The sequence below is a fragment of the Oryzias latipes genome, chromosome 9 (genome assembly GCF_053564925.1).
Source record: "Oryzias latipes strain Hd-rR chromosome 9, Olatipes_Hd-rR_3.1".
NCBI lineage: Eukaryota > Metazoa > Chordata > Actinopteri > Beloniformes > Adrianichthyidae > Oryzias > Oryzias latipes.
In genome coordinates this window covers 16,914,597-16,934,449 of record NC_136245.1, presented here as the reverse complement: position 1 = coordinate 16,934,449, position 19,853 = coordinate 16,914,597, and the positions used below count along the sequence as shown (strand labels likewise).

The 19,853-nt window shown below is 41.0% G+C and overlaps 1 protein-coding gene across 3 annotated transcripts in view; it reads right to left on the bottom strand.

The window, feature by feature from the left end:
* The window catches only part of LOC101156257 (tetratricopeptide repeat protein 28), a 222,217-nt gene that overhangs the window by 19,689 nt on the left and 182,675 nt on the right, over nt 1-19,853 (bottom strand). For all 3 annotated transcript variants that reach the window (XM_011479363.4, XM_011479364.4, XM_011479365.4), the window contains 4 exons: nt 13,168-13,964; nt 12,537-13,081; nt 10,235-10,758; nt 3,592-3,701 (listed from right to left, as the gene is read on the bottom strand). In XM_011479363.4, coding sequence (XP_011477665.1) covers nt 3,592-3,701; nt 10,235-10,758; nt 12,537-13,081; nt 13,168-13,964 — 1,976 coding nt within the window. The remainder of the gene's footprint in view (nt 1-3,591; nt 3,702-10,234; nt 10,759-12,536; nt 13,082-13,167; nt 13,965-19,853) is intronic.

The following is a 19,853-nucleotide window of genomic DNA, read 5'->3' as shown; positions in this document are numbered from 1 at the left end:
TAAAAGGTTCAAGCTACAAATGAGATATTTTCAGGACTACTTTTTTGTGCTTTGCAGAATGTGTTGATTGCTAGTGACTGCTGGTACACACTGAAGCTGATCAGTGCCAAGGTCAGTGTGTCAGAAGGTGTATATAGAGGAGAGATCACCAGAAAACCTCGGACTTCTGCTGCATTCGTGCATGACACAACCACTCCTTTTTTACCCCATTTTATGCACTATAGGGTGCACCAGATTATACGGTGCACCGTCAGTGAATGGACTATTTTTACGCTTTTGTCATATACATGGCACACTGAACTATAAGCTACATTAGGCGAGACAAAAGAGTCAGAGATAAGTCCATCAGTCAGTCAGACTTTATTAACTGTGTTCACAGTAACTCTAAAACTTGTTTGTAACACGCTACACGTCATGTTATAGGGGTGTAACAATTGATCAACTTAATCAATAAATCAATTTCTATTCCTAAAATCCAATTAGATCAATTTGTCTGAAGGAGGTTGTTAAAAAACCCGTAAATTTACAAGATTTTAAATCGTAAATTTACGAGATTAAAGTGGAAGTGAGCATGCAGAGCAGCAGGTGAACGCCGCGCAGCAACAGAGCAGACCGACTAAACTTTGTTGAACAGGTGAACTGAATGAGCTTGAACATTCCAAATGTCTGGAAGCTCATTTGTTTGATTTACAATTTATTAAAGTTTTATTTATTGATGGTTGGTTTGCAGGATCTCTGCAGCCCGATGAAGCCGTCAGTATCCTTGCAGCTTTCCACTTGAATCTTTTCTTCCTCCACAAAAGACAAGATCTCTACGATCTCTAATTTACGAGATTTTAAGTCGTAAATTTAGGAGATAAATTTACGAGATAAAATCTCGTAATTGTACTTTTTTTGGGGGGGGGGGGGGGGGGGGGGGCTAAAACTCTGTCGTATTAATCAAATTGACCTATACCATAAAATAATTTCAAAATAAAACAAATCCATTACATCGATATTGGAAAAGACCATTTAGATCGAGGTATGGTAGGTTTATTTTACTTTAATGTAAAAACGTCCAAGTGCCGTCACAGCGGACAACACACATTTGATGGCAGCAAAGCATGATCAAGACATCATTACAGTAATGCTAAAGATGTCCTGGAGTGATTTTAGGTCTGAATCGAATCGTTGTTCAAAGGAATTCCCTACCACGTTAGCGTACTCACAACACCTGTAACTCCTATATATATTAAAAAAACCAGGCTGATACTGGTGAAACAAACGTTACTGTGACTACACTAACTCCCAACCTTGTTAGTAACATGTGAAAACAAAACACACAGTTCGAGACCACTGTACGTTAGCGTCTTTGAAATACCACCTAACCTTTTTTACAAATTGTTAGAAAAAAAGACGGACATTTGGACAGAGCGCTGTGGACCTCTCAAAATCGCTTTGACATCATAAAGCACAACCAGAATTAATCCATCTTTAAGGCACTCTGGATTATAAGGCATAATGTTGTTGTTTTTTTTAAATTAAGGCTTTTAAGTGCACCTTATAGTGTGGAAAATACTATAAATATACTTGAGTATGAGTAAAGCAAGTCTACTATAGTAAATACAATACTGTACATGTGGTTTGGGAGGTATAGAAACTAAATACCTCTTCTAAATTGGAATATTTAAAGTTTACAATATATAGATAGTATATATAAAGCAAAATTCAAGTATACTGCCTCACTTTTAGGATAGACCAAGTATAATTGTAGTACACTTAAATAGATAGCTTTTTGCTAAGCAGTGATCTGAGGCTGGATTTACCAATGGGCTTCTAGTAGGACAACCACAGCGCTACTTTGCACATTTGCAAACAATTCTTTTTCCAAAAAAGCTCATTTCTCCTCAGGCGGCTGGCTGATTGAAACTGTCGCAATCCCCACTGTGTTGTGGCACAGTGGCTCTCTTTGCAGCCGCCGTGTCACCAGTTAGCGTGCTCCTGTTTTACAGTCAGTGACAAAAACAGAGCTTTTATCTGGCATGTTGAGTAAATGTCAATGCCATGCATGGGTGGTAGAGTGAGCAGGGTTTGATACATACATCTTACCATTTATGTATTTTTTTTTTAAATTAAAGAAGCTCACTGGGGAATACCCGTGAGATCAAATCAGACGCAATAAATCGAAAATAGACCACCTTTATTTAAGGAAGACCAAATTTATTGATTCACACTTGCTGTGATATGAATGAGAGCGTCTCAGAAGCTGATTAAAATCAGGTCACGTCAATCAAGGGAGTCACGGTGAACACCAAGATCACAGCTAAGGTGATAAACTGCAATTAGGCCTAAATGTATGAAAAGAGTGAGAAACATGAGGTCAAGTACTGCCTATCTACATCTATGGCAACTATAGAATTTGAGCACAATCCTTTAGGATCCCTGCATGAAAAGAAAGATATATCAAGGTTATTTGTACAGACGCAAGCTCATGAATAACCATTTGATCCCTAATCTGTGGACAAAAGTGTCCTTTCTCACTACGAATTCACCCTGAGGGCTGCGAGCCAGAGGGCAGAGATGTTCTTTTAAATATCCACAATGGATGCAGGAACACATGCATGGAAATATACTGGTGATCGTAACAAGGACAAGGTACTGTTGAGGGCCGCAGGGCTCTTCGTGCTTAAACTGGAAGCATGCAGTGGAAAATATGTTGCATGAGTTTGTTAGAATAATATTTTGCTTTAATTGAACACAAATTCCTCAACATGACTCATGAGCACCCGTGCTCTGCTCTGGTCATTCTTCTTTTTTTTTTGGTGTTTTTCTCTGCTCTTGTTTCAGATAATTGCAAACAGACAAAAGTAACTTTTTGAAAAGTATGACGCAGGACAAACAAAAGGAAATGTTTCTAGGTCACGCAGTTGCAAGTAGTGCGCTTGTATCACAGCAGAGATGTTTTTGGCGAGATTTTAGAAACGAAGACAGCTGGAAAAAAAAAAAAAACTCCCTACAGACTTTAGTGACAGCAACTGCTGCTGGATGACTGTCAGACTTGTTTGCTGCTACACAATTCGGTTAAAAAGGAATACGGAGAAAAATCAAAGATTGTGGTGAGGTGATTGGAGGGACTGCAAAGCCATCTTGCTTGCCAGGTGGGCAGTGGGTTGAAGAGGAGCAGAAGTGGGAGTTATGCAGAGCTTTGGGCCTCATGAGATCATCCAAACTCACAGAGAAAAATCTGCACTCGTCTGTCACCTGTCTGCAGGGATGACAGCGTTTGCCTGCCTAACAAACTCTCCAGCATATACTGCCGGCAGCCATCTTTAAGCGCTACAACCATCACTGCTTTTTTCTTCGCCTGTTCTTCTCTTTTTCTTTGAGACGTTTCTGGCGCCGTAAGGTTTAAATTGAAAGCTTGTTTCCCACCCGTTTTCTCTTTCACTTCCAACAGTAGTGAGCGTTGCCAACTAGTAAAGCCAGCAGATATAGACTTATTGGAAGTCAGCTAACTCCAAAGGTTGGATTCTAAGGAGGGAATTCGAATAGAGTTGAGCAGAAATTAAGGTGATTCAAAGCAAGAAGAGGAAGGCGTGAGAGATACTCTACCTGGTGTTGGGCCTCCTCCAGGTTCCCACTAGCCCAGAGGGATAGCCCCAGACGATGGCGGATCTTAGCTTCATCCTCGCGTCGAGCCAGCTGCTCTGCCAGCCGTAAGCCTGTGAGAAGGAAAGAGGAAAGAGGAGCAGATGAGAGAGGAAGAATTATTTCCAAGCAGACTGACTCTTATGTATCTTTGAGAGTAACAGATGTAAGCATAGCATGGTGCTGATGTTCTGACAGTGAGCGGGGTTGGAAATTTGGCCTGAGTTGTAAGAAACTGCTCGTGCGCTGGGTGTAGAAAACAAGGAATGCCTCAGGATTGGGGCAAAGTGTGAGTGCGCTCATCCGACTGCACAGCAACAAATGCAAAAAGGTTGACCGGCCGAGCAAACACAACCGCATGGGGACTGTTTGCATAACGGCAGCAGAACAATAAAGCAATGACATGCACAAATATTTGCAAACATGCTAATGAGAGACTAATAGACCGCATGCAAACAAACAGCTGAAATCTATATTTGTTTTTTAATTTTTTAATTGAGGCTTTCAAGAAAATGCATGGGTGTATGTGGAGGTGTGCGCGTTCTGCCAGCACACTTAGGTTCTATCACCTGGTGGGCTCACAGTTTATTTCACTTTCTATTCATCAACCACCGAGGCGTGCATCACATCTTTGCATGTGTCCTCACTACCTGCTGAGCACTTGCTCCTGCCCAAGTGCAGGGATAAAAAATGCCCCATCAGCAGAGGGGGAGGATGAAAAAAAAGAACACACACATGACAGCCTCTAAAACACATCTTATCCATAAAGGGCTAAATGCACGGCAAGTATTCGACAGTTTACAAAGGACCGTAGCTCATGCCCTGTTTAACGCCGCCTCTGTATTTGCAAGTCTATTTTTCCACCCGCCTGGGAGATGGAGGGGTCAAAACATGCTTTTGGTCAAAGGCAGCAGAAAAATGGGCCAAGCCAGCCCAGTCCGAGTCTGCTTCTCTACGCTTTCCTGGAAAACAGTCTGTGGCTGGTCCAGATAAGCCGAGAAAAAGAGTGTGACCTGAAAAAGGGAGCCTATTCTGCAAGTCCAGCACACTAGGCAGCCATAGACTTCATGGCTCCTCCATGGCCACGCCACTCGGCAGCCTTTGAAGCCAAGCCTGTAACAGCCTCCCTTCTTTTCTTATCTTTCCACACACCCTCCCTGAGCCTGCCTGCCTGCCCTCTTCCCCCATGTATCTGCTCCTGTACCTCCTCCTCTCATCTCTGTGCTTCTGTCCACCCCCCCACCCACCCAAACACACACTTTCTACCTGTTTCATCTTTGCTGCGGTGGCAGTGCTTGCAGGGACTCTGCAATGCTTAGGGCTCATTAGGCACTGGAGCAGGAACGAGGAAACACATCTAAATTATCCTTTTCCTTCTCTGACAGACTCACCCCTCACTCATTCCATCTCCAGTTCCGAGGCTTTCATCTGCACATATGCAAGCACACGCATGAACATACACACTCGCATAAAGCCCTGAGCTGCTCTGTGATAGTTCTTTATGATCAAGCCTGAATGTCAACCAACTCTATGTTTTCTTTATTCTCTATCTGACAGAGAAATAATAAATGTGAATTATGACTCACACGGATCTCTGTCTTCTCCCTACCATCCGGCTGCTCTTATTTTCCTTCTCAATTTTCCTCCTTTGGCTAACTCTCTCGTTTCTCTTTTTCTGCTCCCTCTGTATCATTTAGTGTCTGTCCCTGTCACTGCGTGTGCCTTTGGTGTGCCCGGCAGGCACAGTCACGTAGCACTGGTTGACACGAGGATGTGGCCGTGGATGGCTGCACCCTGAAGAGCAACTAGAGAACACTTTAAAGGCTGCATGACAGCTGGGTGAGAGATCATCTGCAACCCCGAGGCCTGTGCACCTCTCTGCCTTCAGTCACAGGCCTTACAGACTCCCCGTGCATATCTCAAGAGCACACTTTGTGCCTGTAAAGAAATGACCTGGCACATACAAGCGCGAGACACCAAGCAACAAAGTACCTTCTGATCATGACCACATGTGGAGCAGCCAGCAACAGCGTGTGAAAAGTTAGCAAAAACCTACTTTTAGTTTCAGGGTTAGATGGTTGGAAACAACTAGAAAGAGAGGTACAAAGCCTCGCTGCACTCTCACCTCTGTGTGTAGCTGAGCAAACGAAGTTGAACAAAAACAATAAACTTGAAGTTGGGCAGGAAAGTGTGTCTGAGGTCTGGAACCAGGCTGATCATTTCTGACACGTATAGGATTTTGGATAAAACTAAAACCTGACTTGGTGCAGCCATATTGAGTGGAGCTTACTCCACCCAACAGTGTTGGTTCTGAAAACAGGCAGTTGGGTAAAACCCAAGACATATATTAGGTTTGGTTGGATCCACCTGCCTAGATAGAGCTTTAATAAAATCAAAGCAGCAGCTTTGTAAAAAACAACCCCTAACCATTGCCATGAATAGAAAATAAAATAATAAACAACAAAAAGGTTTGAAAAGAAGCTATAGATCATTTTTTTTTCTCTCTCAGGGCTGCATGGTGGTGTGGTGGTTAGTGCTCTCGCCTCACAGTGAGAAGGCCGCACCTCAAATCCCAGCTGGGACCTTTCTGTGTTTGCCTGTTCTCCCCGTGCATGTGGGGGGGGGGTTCCTCCAGTAAACTCCTGCTTGCTCCCACATTCCAAAAGACAGGTTAATTTGTATCTTTAAATTGCCTTTAGAGTGTGTGCATGTGAGTGTGTGGCCCTGCAACAGGACTGGTGACCTGTTCTGGATGTACCCCGCCTGCACTCAACAGTAGCTGGGTTGGCTCCAGCAACCCTGTGACCCTGAAAGGGATTCAGTAAGTTCTAAAAACGGTTAAATGGATGACATTGGACCTTAACATGGCAAACAATACTAAATAGCTTACTTTTGAAACTAGCTTCAAGCAGTCATTTAAGAAACTACAACATTTGGTACTTCCTGGTTGGCCTCGAATTTGGGAAGGAAATGTGGGGGTATACAAGTTAAAAAAATAACACTTAAGATGACAACACATGATAATAGGTCATGTTAAAGGGAAATAAAGATGCTGGCACCTACAGGTGCTGTCAATATATTCTGGAACTGTGCTCTCCTAAATAAACTAATTCATCATAACTTTTTTCTTTTTATTTTATTTTTCATTCCTGCTTTAGTCAACCAGGAAGCCTCAATGAGTTTCGATGGCTTCTTTTTCAATCGAGCCCCGACAAAACATCTTTTTATTTCTTGTAAAAGTGTTCCCAGTTGTCTTTTAATGATGATGATGCTGTCTAAAATTCAAATTCAAACAGTCATCGTGTTAGAGCATAGTTTTTGTAGAGCAACAGTAGTTTATTAGAAATTCACCTCTGAGTTGTGGGCGGGATCGTTGGCTTGGAGGAGGCCTACCTCCCCCTTCCCGTCACCCATTTGTTTATACACTCTCTACTATTTTACGGCTCCTTAAAACCACAACCCAACATTCCTGGTGCACCAAAAGTGGCAAACAATATTGGAGCTATCCAGCCGAACAGTTTTGAGCCAGATACCAACTCAAACAAGGAAAACAAAGACGTACGTGGATCTATTTGTTTGTAAATGGATGCATCACAATGGAGCAGAGCTTGTTGCATGCCAATTGTAGTTACTATGACGCAAAACAATCTTTTTTTAAATTGCATTTTTTATGCTGATTTACAATCATGTGAATATAGAAATGTTTAAAGATGCAATTTTAAACTAATTTTCTTTCGATATGTCCTACCTCATAAATAAAATGCCACTTAAAAAAACATTATTTCTATGTAGTGGGTCCTTAAAAGAATATATAGCTGTGGAAGCTATAGCCAGATCAAACTTAGAGCAACAAGGAGAAGAAGGGTTGCTGTTGACATGATGCAGCTTCTGAGAAAACACAAAAATGGGGTAGAATTTAACACTTTAGCAAAAATAAATAAATTAAGGACCAGGGTTTCTCCTAACCATGCATCCAATTTCTAAACCTGCTTCACTCCTATTCAGGATCATGGGGGTGTTGGAGTTAAGTATAGGTACAAGATGTATTAAGAAATAGTTGAAGTCCTAAGTAAAAAAAGACAAATGCCCTTAGTTTGATGAACATTTCAGATGCACGGAATGAAGCCAGCAGCTCGTTAAAACAAACTTGGAAAAAGCTGCTCTTGAAACTCAAAATTAAACTTAGAAATTGTAAATGTGCATAAGAATATTTATTGGTGCAGCGATCATCACACACATGCTTCTGCTTATATATTTTGGTCTACTTGCAAAAGGTGCAATGAGAATCCCAGGAACCAAATAAGAAAACAAAGTCCTCACTGGGTTTGGATCAAAAAAGAAACATACTGATAGGCATAAACGACGTTGCCAAAATCAGTTAGTTGGATTTAAAGGAACTGGTAGAAAATTCCCCTGTGTACATTTATGGCTTGCATCACTTTGTCACATCTGTTTAACTACTTAAAAAAATGTTTTTCGTGTGCTTATCGCTTTCAATTGCAGTTTCAATTCAATTTAATTAATTTTATTTGTATAGCCCAAATTCACAACAACAGTCATCTCGATGGGATTTGTAACGGTAATTGAAAAAGTTACACATAAAATCAAAAGGATCATGAATACATAGAATTCAATAGGAAAATACTAAATTGAACTAACTAAACAGACTAAACAAAACTGGACATCCTTGCCCTTAGACCCCCCTACACGGAAAGGAAAAACACCTAAAAAAAACGGATTCCGGAAAACTCGGAGAAGAATTAACTTATCCAACTCTACAACTACATATTTAAAGTCCAGCAGATGAGCTTCATCCAGACGGAGCAGGGGGGACGGCCGGGGGCGCCAGTCGAGCCAGAGGCAGGATCCACAGCCAGGTGTAGGAGCAGTAGTATGAGTTTAAAAGTCTTGAAGTTATGGAGAAACTTGGTATATCACACCAGTAAGCGATGCGAAATATTTGAGAAGCCAGGACTTCCTTCTTCCTTCTATGCAAACTCTGGCAAACAATATGAAGACCAGTAATTTTTTTAAGGTAAATCAATTCATATTTAAGTTTTTAACCCCTTGATGCCTGAATTTATTTCCAGCTATTAAATAAAAACACCTATGTATGCATGTAGATGCTAAATTAAGGTAAGTTTGGAGCAGAAGTGGTTTGACACATATTTGCATCCACAGGCATCAAGGGGTTAAATTTGGGTAAGCCTTGAGAGAATTTAAACTTAAAATAGTACTTTTAATATTCTATTGACTGGGCACATGAGAGGTTTCCCCTAAGCATGGACAAACTGTGATTTTGCCATTAGTTGCTGAAATTGCAACATTGATCTGATGACACAATTGATCGTGTTAATTGTTGGAAAATGGACCGTGGTCTAAAATTACTCTTTTTGTTTCACTCCAAGGAACCAATATCACATTAACAGAAAATACCTGGAGGAGTGGTGAACATTTTTAACTTAATGGAAATAAAACCTGCCTCCTAGCTGTCAAATGGGATCTTACGAGGTTGTACATCTTTGGGGCATTATGTAGTATATAAAACACACAGACTTATGTCTATTAATCCAAGCAATATATGCACTTGATTAAAGTGTCCTCTCTAATCTGCTGATTTTTAAAGAAAAACATAGGAACAAGCAGGGCAGCATGAAGCATGGTTAAAAAAAAAAAAAAGGAAAACTGGAAGAAGGAAAAAAAAATTTTTGGTTTGGGTAGGTTGGCCAGAAATAATTGGCTGTCAAGCAAAGTGAAGGGACTGTTCTTTTTCAAAGCTAAAATAAGGAACAATATGAGGGCAGAACGAGGGACATCTGGAGGGCAGGGTGGAGACAGAAGGCTCTGTCCTTTTTGTTTCCATTAAAACTCAGCTTACAGGCCTAAAGCGAGAGTTTGGACTACAACCGACCAGGATACCTCATCTGGAACAGAGATGGAAGAGACTCCCTGTACTTTTGCTTCCCCCCCAGGAAGGTAAAAAAAAAAAAAATACATCTCACAGAAGCTCCAGCATGTTTGGATTCAAACATGATAGGGGTTCTGCAGTGAGCGTGATGTCAGGCGGTGCTGTCGGTGAGAACATTTATCACACATCCATGAATGCTCCTACTTATCACACCCTCAGTGACAAACATAATGAATTTTCGAGAGGCCGAGCTGCTGGTTTTAATTTCACCATAATCTGTGGGGGACAATGAAGCGTGAGAGGCGGGAGTTTGACAGCTACTGCGTGAAAAAGACTCTTTTGGCAGCTTTCTACATAGAACCCTCTGAGGGAGTAGATATAGGGGTGTGAGGCACAGCCGGCAGTAAACAGGAGAAATACCTCCGTGGCATTTTGATAGGTTTGCGCTGACAAATACACACAAGTGCTGAGATCCCTATACAGCTCAGAAGACAACATATGCATAATACTCGTGAAAAATCCCTCTGTGCACGTAGAACACAGAAACACACACACACATGCAAAAGGTCTAATAAAAGCATGGCAAAAGCTTCGCAATAAATAGGTTCAGAATTTCATATTCATGAATTCACAAACTCTAAGCCTATCAGCTCAAGCAACAAAGGCGATGCTCTCCCCTGCTACCACTGACTCACTCACCTTCCTGCAGGTACATGACAGCTTGTGAGTAGTTCTGCAGCGCATGGTGTGTTCTTCCCAAGCTGCCGTAGGCCAATGTCTTGGCAGCCAGGTCGTTAGTCTGAGCCGCTACACTTAGGTGCTGTTCTTGGAACACCACCGCCCGCTCGTAGTTTCCGAGGGATTCATAGGTGAGGCCCAAGTTTCCATAGGCGCGGGCCTGGCGCACGGTGCTTCCTGCCTCTTCTGCAATCTCCAGATCACTTTGGTGGCACCGCAGAGCTGTCTCATATTCTCCCATCGCTTGGTAAACCGCACCCAGGCCACAGCTGGCATCGCCTTCTAGTAACCTATCCCGGGTTTCACGAGCAATGGCCAGCTGACGTTCCAGGCAGGAAATGGCCTGCTCGTAATTGCCCAGTTGGCTGTGGAGAGCGCCAAGCTCACCATAGGCCTGAGCTTTGCCTCCACACTCGCCGAGTTCGTGTGCCACAACCAGCCGCTTCTCAAAGCACACCAGCGACTGCTGCAGGTTCCCCATAGCCCTTCAGATGAAACCAAAAGACAGGAGTGAGTGCAAACATTTTACCACACAAAAGCTAAATAAATATTAAGTCGCTCTTCGATTTTCGATGACGTTCTGTCAGTAAAATCACTGTTCCTGTGCTTTTGCTTCACAAAATGAATAAAGGCAAATATATTTATACCAGAGATAAAAATATTTACTGACAGGAGAGTTTTTGGTGAATGACTTATGATCAGTCTGATTTTGCTGCAGAAACAGACTTTGTCAATTGTCTTGACAACCATCCCAAGTATTGACAACATTTCTGCTAGGAACAAAAATGAACCGACAAGCATTGGTGAAACGGTGATCAATTTAGCAATGTTTCTTCATGTTCAGGAAGATTTTAGGAAAATGCACAAAAAAAGGTCCAATATGTTTTCATAAAACTAATGTGCAACAGATTAGCTGTTATCTTGTATTTATTGATGCGAAAACACAACTTACCTCTTGACAAAAATTTTTGCTACACAATGAGAAGTTAAAAACACAAAAAGACCTTTAACATCATAACAATGAAGAGAAAATAATATTTACTTTTGATAATACTTAAATGATTTATATACCGATGTGCTTCTATGCAAAGTATTTTAAGTACAGTGTACCCACGCTTATTCGCGTTTCAATATTTGCGATTTCACGTATTTGCAAATTTTCTTCAATCACGTGACTCATTCGGTTCCTTACAAAAACTCAGATCACTCAAGATGCTTGTATGACTTTTGCATCTGAAGGAAGAGGAGGAGCGGCGATGAAGAGCATGCAGACCCGCCCACTTCTCCGCTGGCTGGTAAAAAATATTTCACAGCGATGAAAAGATGGTTCCACTGGTTCCTGAATCACTATTATTTACAAAGTATCAGAAATGTTTCAGAAGGGTTTTTGATGAGTAAGGATCAGTGACGGACATTCTTTCGCTGTGGTGGTGTGGTTTTTAGTATTCGCGGATGTCTCTGGTCCCTAACCCCCGCAAATACGGAGGAATACTGAACTGTAATAAATTTGAAGCGCGATTAGTTTTGAGGGGCAACATTGTTTGGCATCTTCATATAATACACGGATGATTGCGCTTATTGGAACTTTCCGCTCGTCTTCACAAACATTACTGAGACTTTACTGATATTTCCTGAAAGACTCCAAATTGCCGCTTGCCAATTCAGCTGGAGAATAGTCAGAAAAAAAATGCCCTCAGCTTAATTAATGTAGAGCGTTAATGCATTTCCAAGACTGAGAGCTGCAGGAAGATAAGAAGGGCATGTCTGGTATTACTTTCTGAGCAGTGTGTGATTGTTGTGGTGCCGTGCTGATGCTGCATAGTATGGAGAACATTATCTCTAACGTGTCAATTTTCACAAGTTTTCATTGGGGGGGCTGGTCTCCTGGGTTTTTTCTGTCATCTCTCTAAAGTTTTTGGAAAAAAAGGAGAAAATATATACAATGTAGGAGCTCTCTTGAAAGGCTTGTGCTTCTCTAAGTTTCAGACATCAGTGAGCTAACTTACTTTACATACAGATAAGGCTTTGGCCACTTGACTGCTGCTGACACAGCACGGTATGCGTCAGATTTATAATTAAGAACAGCTCCCTAGAAATGTGTCTTACTAACCAGACAGAAGACACAAAATGAGACAAATTAAAGCCAAACGGTTGTCACTTTTAGTCAAACAAGGGAAAAGAATAATCTTTAACACCAAACAGTGAAGATAAAGGCCATTTCACAAATCTTTAAAGTACCTTTCAAACAAATTTCCAGACTCACCTGTGTCCATTGCCTAAGCCTCTATAAGCTTTCTCCTGGTCCTGCAGGCGATTTAGGCTCTGAGCCACAGATAAATACTGGTCATAGTACTTGATGGCTTCCTCAAAGTCTCCCAGGGCCTCATAACAGTCCCCCAGGTTTCCATAGGCTCTGCCCCGGTCCATTACTGCTTCGTTTCCACTCAGCTGCTGCAAAGTAGCCAGCTGCTGCTCTAGGTATCCAATTGCTTCTTCCATCACCCCTACATTCATTTTTGTAATACCCATATTGCCATAGACTTGGGCCTCCACAACAGGGTCCTTCAACCTCCGACTGAGCTCTAACTGCTCCTCGTAGCTCTTAAAAGCCATAGCATACTTCCCGAGGGCCATGTAGACGGCCGCCAGGTGGCCATGAGCTTTGCACTCTCCAGAGACATCGCAGAGTTCTTGGTATACTTCTAACTCTTGGGTGTGATAACCCAGGGCTTTGTCATATTTCTGCACAAGTCTGTATGTGGCTCCAAGGGCAGCGTAGGCACATGCCTCCATTCTACGCTCCTTTACCTGAAAGAAGATCAGAAAGTCATACAAAGAGAACAGATGTGATTAAATAGATAAGTTACTTTTAGCTTTTTATCATAGGCTGTTACCTGGTGAGCCAAAGCCAGTTGTTGCTCATAGAACTGAATGGCTCCAGCAACATCCTTTTTACAGACAAATATGTCTCCCAGGTTGCCTAAAGCTCTAAAGCGAGCTTGCGCATTGTTCAAGGATTGAGCCAAAGACAACAAGTACTTCTGACACTCCTCAGCTTTAGTAAAGTCCCCTAAGGCTTTGAAAGCCAGACCAAGGTTACAGTAGGCCTTTGCCTGACTCAACTTGTCATGGAGATCTTTTGCCAGAGCTAGGTCCTGTTCATAGTACTTTACAGCATCCTGGTAGTTTCCCAAGCAGTAGTGGGCATAACCCAGGTTGTGACAAACTTTGCCCTCACTTTCCATGTCTTGGAGTTCAGGGGACAGCTGGAGGTACTGCTCATAGTAGGGCACAGCCTGAGGAAACTCCCCTCGAGAGCAGTGGAAGTTCCCTAGGTTTCCTAGAGCTCGTGCCTCACTTTGGACATCTCTGAGCTCCCGGGCGATGTTGAGATGGTTCTGGTAATGTTGTAGTGCACGATCATGAGCACCAAGGGCTTGGTAAGCCACTGCCAGGTTGCCATGGGTGGAGGCCTGCGAAGCTCGGTCATTGACTTCCATAGAGATCTGCAGTTCCTGACGATGGTAGCGGACAGCCTGGTCGAAGGCTCCAAGGGCATTGTAGGCATTGCCCATGTTACCATAAGCTCGGCCCTGAGCAGCATAGTCATTTAGCTCCTGAGCAATGGCTAAGTGTGTTTTGTGGAGTTTCAGTGCAGTTTCATAGTCCCCTTTCATTTGGTGGATGATGCCTGGGTAGAAAAGAGAGAAATGAAAATATTAAGATTTACAAGAACAAACAATCTCTCAGTATTTGCATTAAAATCAGTGTAATCAGTTGGACAAGTGGACACTCTGAAGCAGGGCTATTTAAATGGTTCCCGAGGAACAAATTCTAAATTGCTCAGAACACAATCTCTTATTACCTAAATAAAAAAATTAAAAAATCATCTTTAAAAATCAGTGCAAAAATTCCCATATGTGTTTATCCCTAAATGCAGCACATCATGTAATCTACTAAAGTGAAGGGTTCCTATTCCACCTATACTGTAGTAAAGAAAAAAAAAAATAAGAAAGAAAACACCACAAAAATAAATCCATGTAATTATACTTCAACTATTACTACAAATATACAGCACTTCCCTTTGAACACTTAAAAAAAGGTGTCACAAACAAGCATCCCAACAGAACTTAAACACACCACATCTTCGCTTCTCCATAAAAACCTGCTCAGACTAGCATTATGCCAGAATCCACCATGTTTTTACCAAATCTTGGTGTTTCACCAAGTTCTGCATGCTATGTTTGTCATGCACACACAGCTCAGCAAAACCCCAAAACAAGTATTGCCACAAAAATGCCAATCTACATTCAAGATAATAATGCACTTAAAGTGTGTCTCAACTAAATTTGCAATTGGACTGCCCTACTTCAAAGAATGATCTTGTTACAGAAAACTCTCACCCAGTAGTATTATGGTGTTTTTAACATAGTGTAATCAAAGAGTTGCTGTAAAGCTAAAATAGAATCATTTGATAGTTTAAATTGTCTGTGACAACTCTTTCAGGGAATTCACTAAAACCAACAACATCTCCACATGGGAGGAAATGGCTGTGAGGGAACAGGGCTGAAAGGAAGAGAATGTACAAATGGGGTGGGTACAATGAGAATAGCAGATGGAAAGCAAACAACTTGAGAAAAAAAAGAGCTAAACTTGGAAAAAAGTATGAATATTGGATAACCTATGGTGTTGAGAGTGTTTTCTCTCATAAATGACTCAAATCTGAAAAATGATCGCTATAGACTCCATATCAGACATCTGGCATATACATGAATAAAATCTCTGAACAACCAAAACAAGTTGTATTTAACAACTGTATATAAATAAAGTCGAATGGAAACATCAGCAGGAAGATAATAAAAAAGGTTAAAAATATTACTGAACATCTCCCGCATTCCTTTTTTTCTTTTGAGATTCCTTGCTGATCCCCAAGAATGCTTCTTAGAAATGTCAATAATACTAATTGCCAGGATCTCATCAAAGTTTACTGAGAGTAAACAGCACGGCTGCATGTTGGTCTATAAAGGAAACAGAAACCAGCTGGGAGGAAACAAAAGACACAGTTTCTATCCTCTTAACGGACTCACTGCCCGTCATTTGCTGTGTCAGCATGGACCAATTTGGCTGGGAGGATGTGGAATAAAAAAGCAACTGATGGGACAAAAAGAATTAAAAAAAAAAACTTCCTGGAGCCAGAATGGGTGACATATGGCATTGGTCTCACCCACTCTCTGTGGCTTGTGGTTGGTCTCCACCATGTGGCTTTTACCATTTATTTAATTGAAACATCACGGCCCAGAACTTCGGCTGTACCAATGGTGAGAATCTAACTAAATGGGGAGCTATAAAGACTTAACAGGTCATATTTAGAAGCACAAATGACATACATTATTCAGGCCAAAAACAAACATATTTGGTGTCATGACAGACATTTTTTGTTCTTCTTTGGTTCATAATTTTCCTATTTGTTGCGGGAAATCAAAAATGACTGAAATATTTTCCATATGGTCTTCTAATTCTGAGGTTTCCCCCAGCTACACTATGTTTTCCTGAAATCTCACAACTGGAGAATCTTTTTTGTGTTCAGTTGTAAACATGTAATGATCTATAATCATCTTTGTAGGTTCATGTGTGCAATGTTTATCATCAGTCTTATATTTGAGTGCAAAGCAAAGGGTGAATCCGAACATGTCTGCATTTCTATCTTTTTTGAAAGCTATTTATTTGTTTACTGTAATTGAGATCATGTACTGCTGACCGGTGGACAAATACTCCTTGGCTTGCTGTTTTTTTATGTGCTTGTGCTCTCCGGTTAAAAGTTTCGACCTGAAGCGCTCCTGTAATCATCGGGTCAAAGCCCTGAGGAATCAATTTGCCAGGAGGATCACTTAGAACAAAGAGACATGGAAAAAAATTAGAGGTCAGCTTCAGTTCTGAAGTGACAGTGTGATGACTTTCACAATCAGTCATGATGTCAAGCTTATGCAGAGCACAGAAAATGTAAAATAGATCTTTTGAGTTATGGGATCCAATTTGGTACAGGCATTTTCCACACCTTGGACAAACTCCACAGCTTTACTGAGCCTTGGAGTCTGAAGGCATGTTAAGATTCACAGCAGGTTGCTTAAAGGAGCACTGACAGCCACAAAGTCACTCCCAAGGTTATGCTTTTCCCCAGTGGATGCTGATGTCACTGAGGATATAATGCCTACTGATGTATTACCAGCAAGCATGTTCCATGCTGCAGGCTGAAAATGGATCTGGGGCTTGGTGATGGACGCTGAAGTAAAGGAGTAAAGGCTGGAGTGAGGCTAGGGGATCGTGGCCAAGTTTCAGGTTGAGGCTTGGAAGCTGCAGCCAAAATTGCCATAAGCCTCAGGCTATGCCTGGAGCCACACTTGAAGCAAGAAATACTTTCTATGCCCCCCATATGGTAATAGGATTATGGAGCCACGAGGGAATTATATCCTGGAGAGTAGCAAGAAAAAACATTCCAAACAGGACAGTAAACAGAAGTGCAACACAAAATGGAGAATTAGTGAGGGTGGGTGTTGGGCGTGGAGTTAATGTAGCCACTATGGCACAGATATCTTAATGGCCAAATATGGATCAACAGCCTATTTCTTCCCTTTGAAAATGTCTTTATTTCTGATATATTTCACTTTAAAGGTTAGAAATAACACAACTTAATTATTTTTCAGGACAGACTATGGGTATTTCCAGCGGGGTTTACTTTGGACCATTGCAGGGTAAGCCTCGCCTGTGATAAGCTGCAGTCACGCCTGGCGTTAAACAGGATAAAGCTGGTAAGAACAACCAATAGATGCATATTTTTTTTGTTACAAATGTTCCATGAGTTCACAGTGATGTGAGCAAGAAAAATAGATTCTAAATTCTAGGACTGGGTTTTTTGATTTCATGTATAATATTGGGTGAACAACAGTGCATCACATATATGTCTAAACGTAAGAAACTTCAATGCAAAAAATGTTTTTTGAAGGGTGCTCATAACAAATGTTTTGATTAAACCGATCATCTGAAGTTTGAGTACATATTGACCGTATATTTGATACACACATTTATGTGATCATTAAGACAATCTAAACTTTCCTTGACAACCGATTGCTTATAACTTTATTCCCCTCCAGTTCATCATCTTCCCACTAGGGGCAGTAGAAGGGCTTTTCCTGCTCAATTCAAAATGACTGCTACCGTGAAGTCTCAAAAACAATTTTGGCAATTTTCGCAAATTTTCAAAGTTTTATGGTGAGAACAACTCATCTATTGTTATGAATTTTAAACGAATACTTGCTGTAATAAAAGAAGACAAAATATGCTGATAATTAATTCTTTATAATATAGTTACACAATGTTAAAAATGTGTGTACCAAATTAGAGACAGCGGGTCTCTACAGTGTTGTGTTTTTCCAAATCATGCAATGTATGATAACTGACATGATCTGTTGCATTGTGTGTGTGTGTGTGGGGGGGGGGGGGGGGGCTCTTACTTAAAAAAACAAACTGAATTGTCTCTCAATTCTTTGATGAGTGGGCTTTACAAGGTTAATGACCTTACGATAGAATGATGTTCTGCAATGATCAGTAAAGATTTGCAGCAGTAATTGTTACTGCTTGTCTGTTAGAATATCTCTTTTAAACCATTTTTAATCTCTTTGATACAAAATGTTCTGAAGAGCAAAGCTCTGAAACTAATATTTACTCTTTTCAGACATTCTGGTTATTTCAGTCCTTCAGGTTAAAAGGGTCGAGACAGCAAAACCTATCCATTGCCTTCACTTGTTGTTTATTTTGGCAAGATACTTTAGATCAAGGTCATTCATCCAATCATCTTCTAAAAACCCTCTATAGTGCCTATTTGGGGTCATGGGGTTGCTGGATCCAACCCAACTACTGAACAGCAAAGGAAGGGTACACCCAAGACAGTTAGCCAGTCTATTGCTGGGCAACACAGAAACCACATACGTTCACACCTAATGGACAATTCAGAATCACCAATCAACCTGTGAAGCATTTTTTAGACTGATCTGATCAGGGGAAAATGTACTAATTTATACTCACAGTTACAGTATGTCAGCTAGACAACAAAAACTTAAGTTTGTCTTTCTTTCCAAGCTCTGACACATGTAAACTGTATCTGTATCTCTGTATCTCTTTTCAATGGGTAAACTGGTTTCTTATTTAGGAATTCTTCTAATCAAATCTTTCAAACACTTTGTTGCCCAACAAACTATTTGAGAAGCAGTGCTTCTCAAATAGTGGGGTGCGCCTCCCAGGGGGGGGGCGATGCGATGCCAGGGGGGCCGCGCAGTAGTGGCGGTTTTAGGCAAAGGTAATACGGGCAATTGCCCAGGGCGCAAATTTAACGGGGGCGGTGGTGACAGCGGCTCAGTGCTTGGTTTCCTATTATCTGTTAAATCACAGAGTTTGTCACAGCCTGAAACCTGTGAACTGCTGTCCCTGCAGCTGCGCGCCCCCGTCTCCTGTCACACACGGCTGCGTGTGTGAGAAGAAAAGGGGAAGGGTAGTGGGCTCAGGGTGCCAGGTGGAACACGCACACGAGCAGCCTCTATTGCGCAACACCAGGATCATCTCGTGCCTTTAGATTACTCAGCTCATGCTAATGATTTCATTCTTTATGAATTATTGTAGACATTTTGATGACATGTCTGTATTTTCCATGAATGTATTCTTTGTCTGCCTGTCGTTTAGCTCGGGTTAGTTTTTGACACAAAGACAGCAGGTAATGCAGGAAAACAGCTGCACTTTATGAGATCATAAATAAACAATCCATCATTTAGAAAAAAAAACAGCACAATGTTGTTTTTACCTATTTCTTCAGGCTAAAAACGTTAAATCTATTGGTGCTGCTGTGTTCATGTTTCAGATCAATTTACATTTAATATTATTTATTGTTTGAATTATTTTTCTCACTATGAAATGGTTCAGTTGGTCAAATGTTTCTAGTTAAAAAAGGACTGACAGATTTTTATTTTAAGCACTTTAAGCTTCTTTTCTGTTTTAGACTGTAAAGGGTTTCTGTGTGGCAAAATAAATTAAATATTTGTTGAAAGTGGATTTATATTGCTTTTTTCTTTTTTAAATGTTAAAAGATACAATTTTAGGTTTAATTACACATTTTTTTTTAGATACCAACTTATATATTGTCACCACGGCGAGTATGTGTGGAGAGATGGGAGTGGGGGGTTTCTTTTTCCAAAGGGGGGGCAGTGCAAAAAAATAATTGAGAAGCACTGCCCTAAAGCAAGTGATAAAAAAAATAATTACAAACATTATCTTTGGTTTATCACGATTCAGTGAAGTTGGTAAAGTAAAAATGCTTTGTTATTTTTACACATTACACATTTGGATCATTTTAAGCCTTTAAAAAATCTAAAGTAAAAAAAAAATACATCATTATTTTATTTGCTGGTTAAGCAATGAGCTAAAGCAGCAAAGATCTGAACTAAGGTTCTGCAGGAATCAACAGAGCTGGAGGGGTCTGGGCTTAAGGTTCTAAATCCTCACTTCAAGTCCCAGACATCTCCTGCAGTCTGACTGA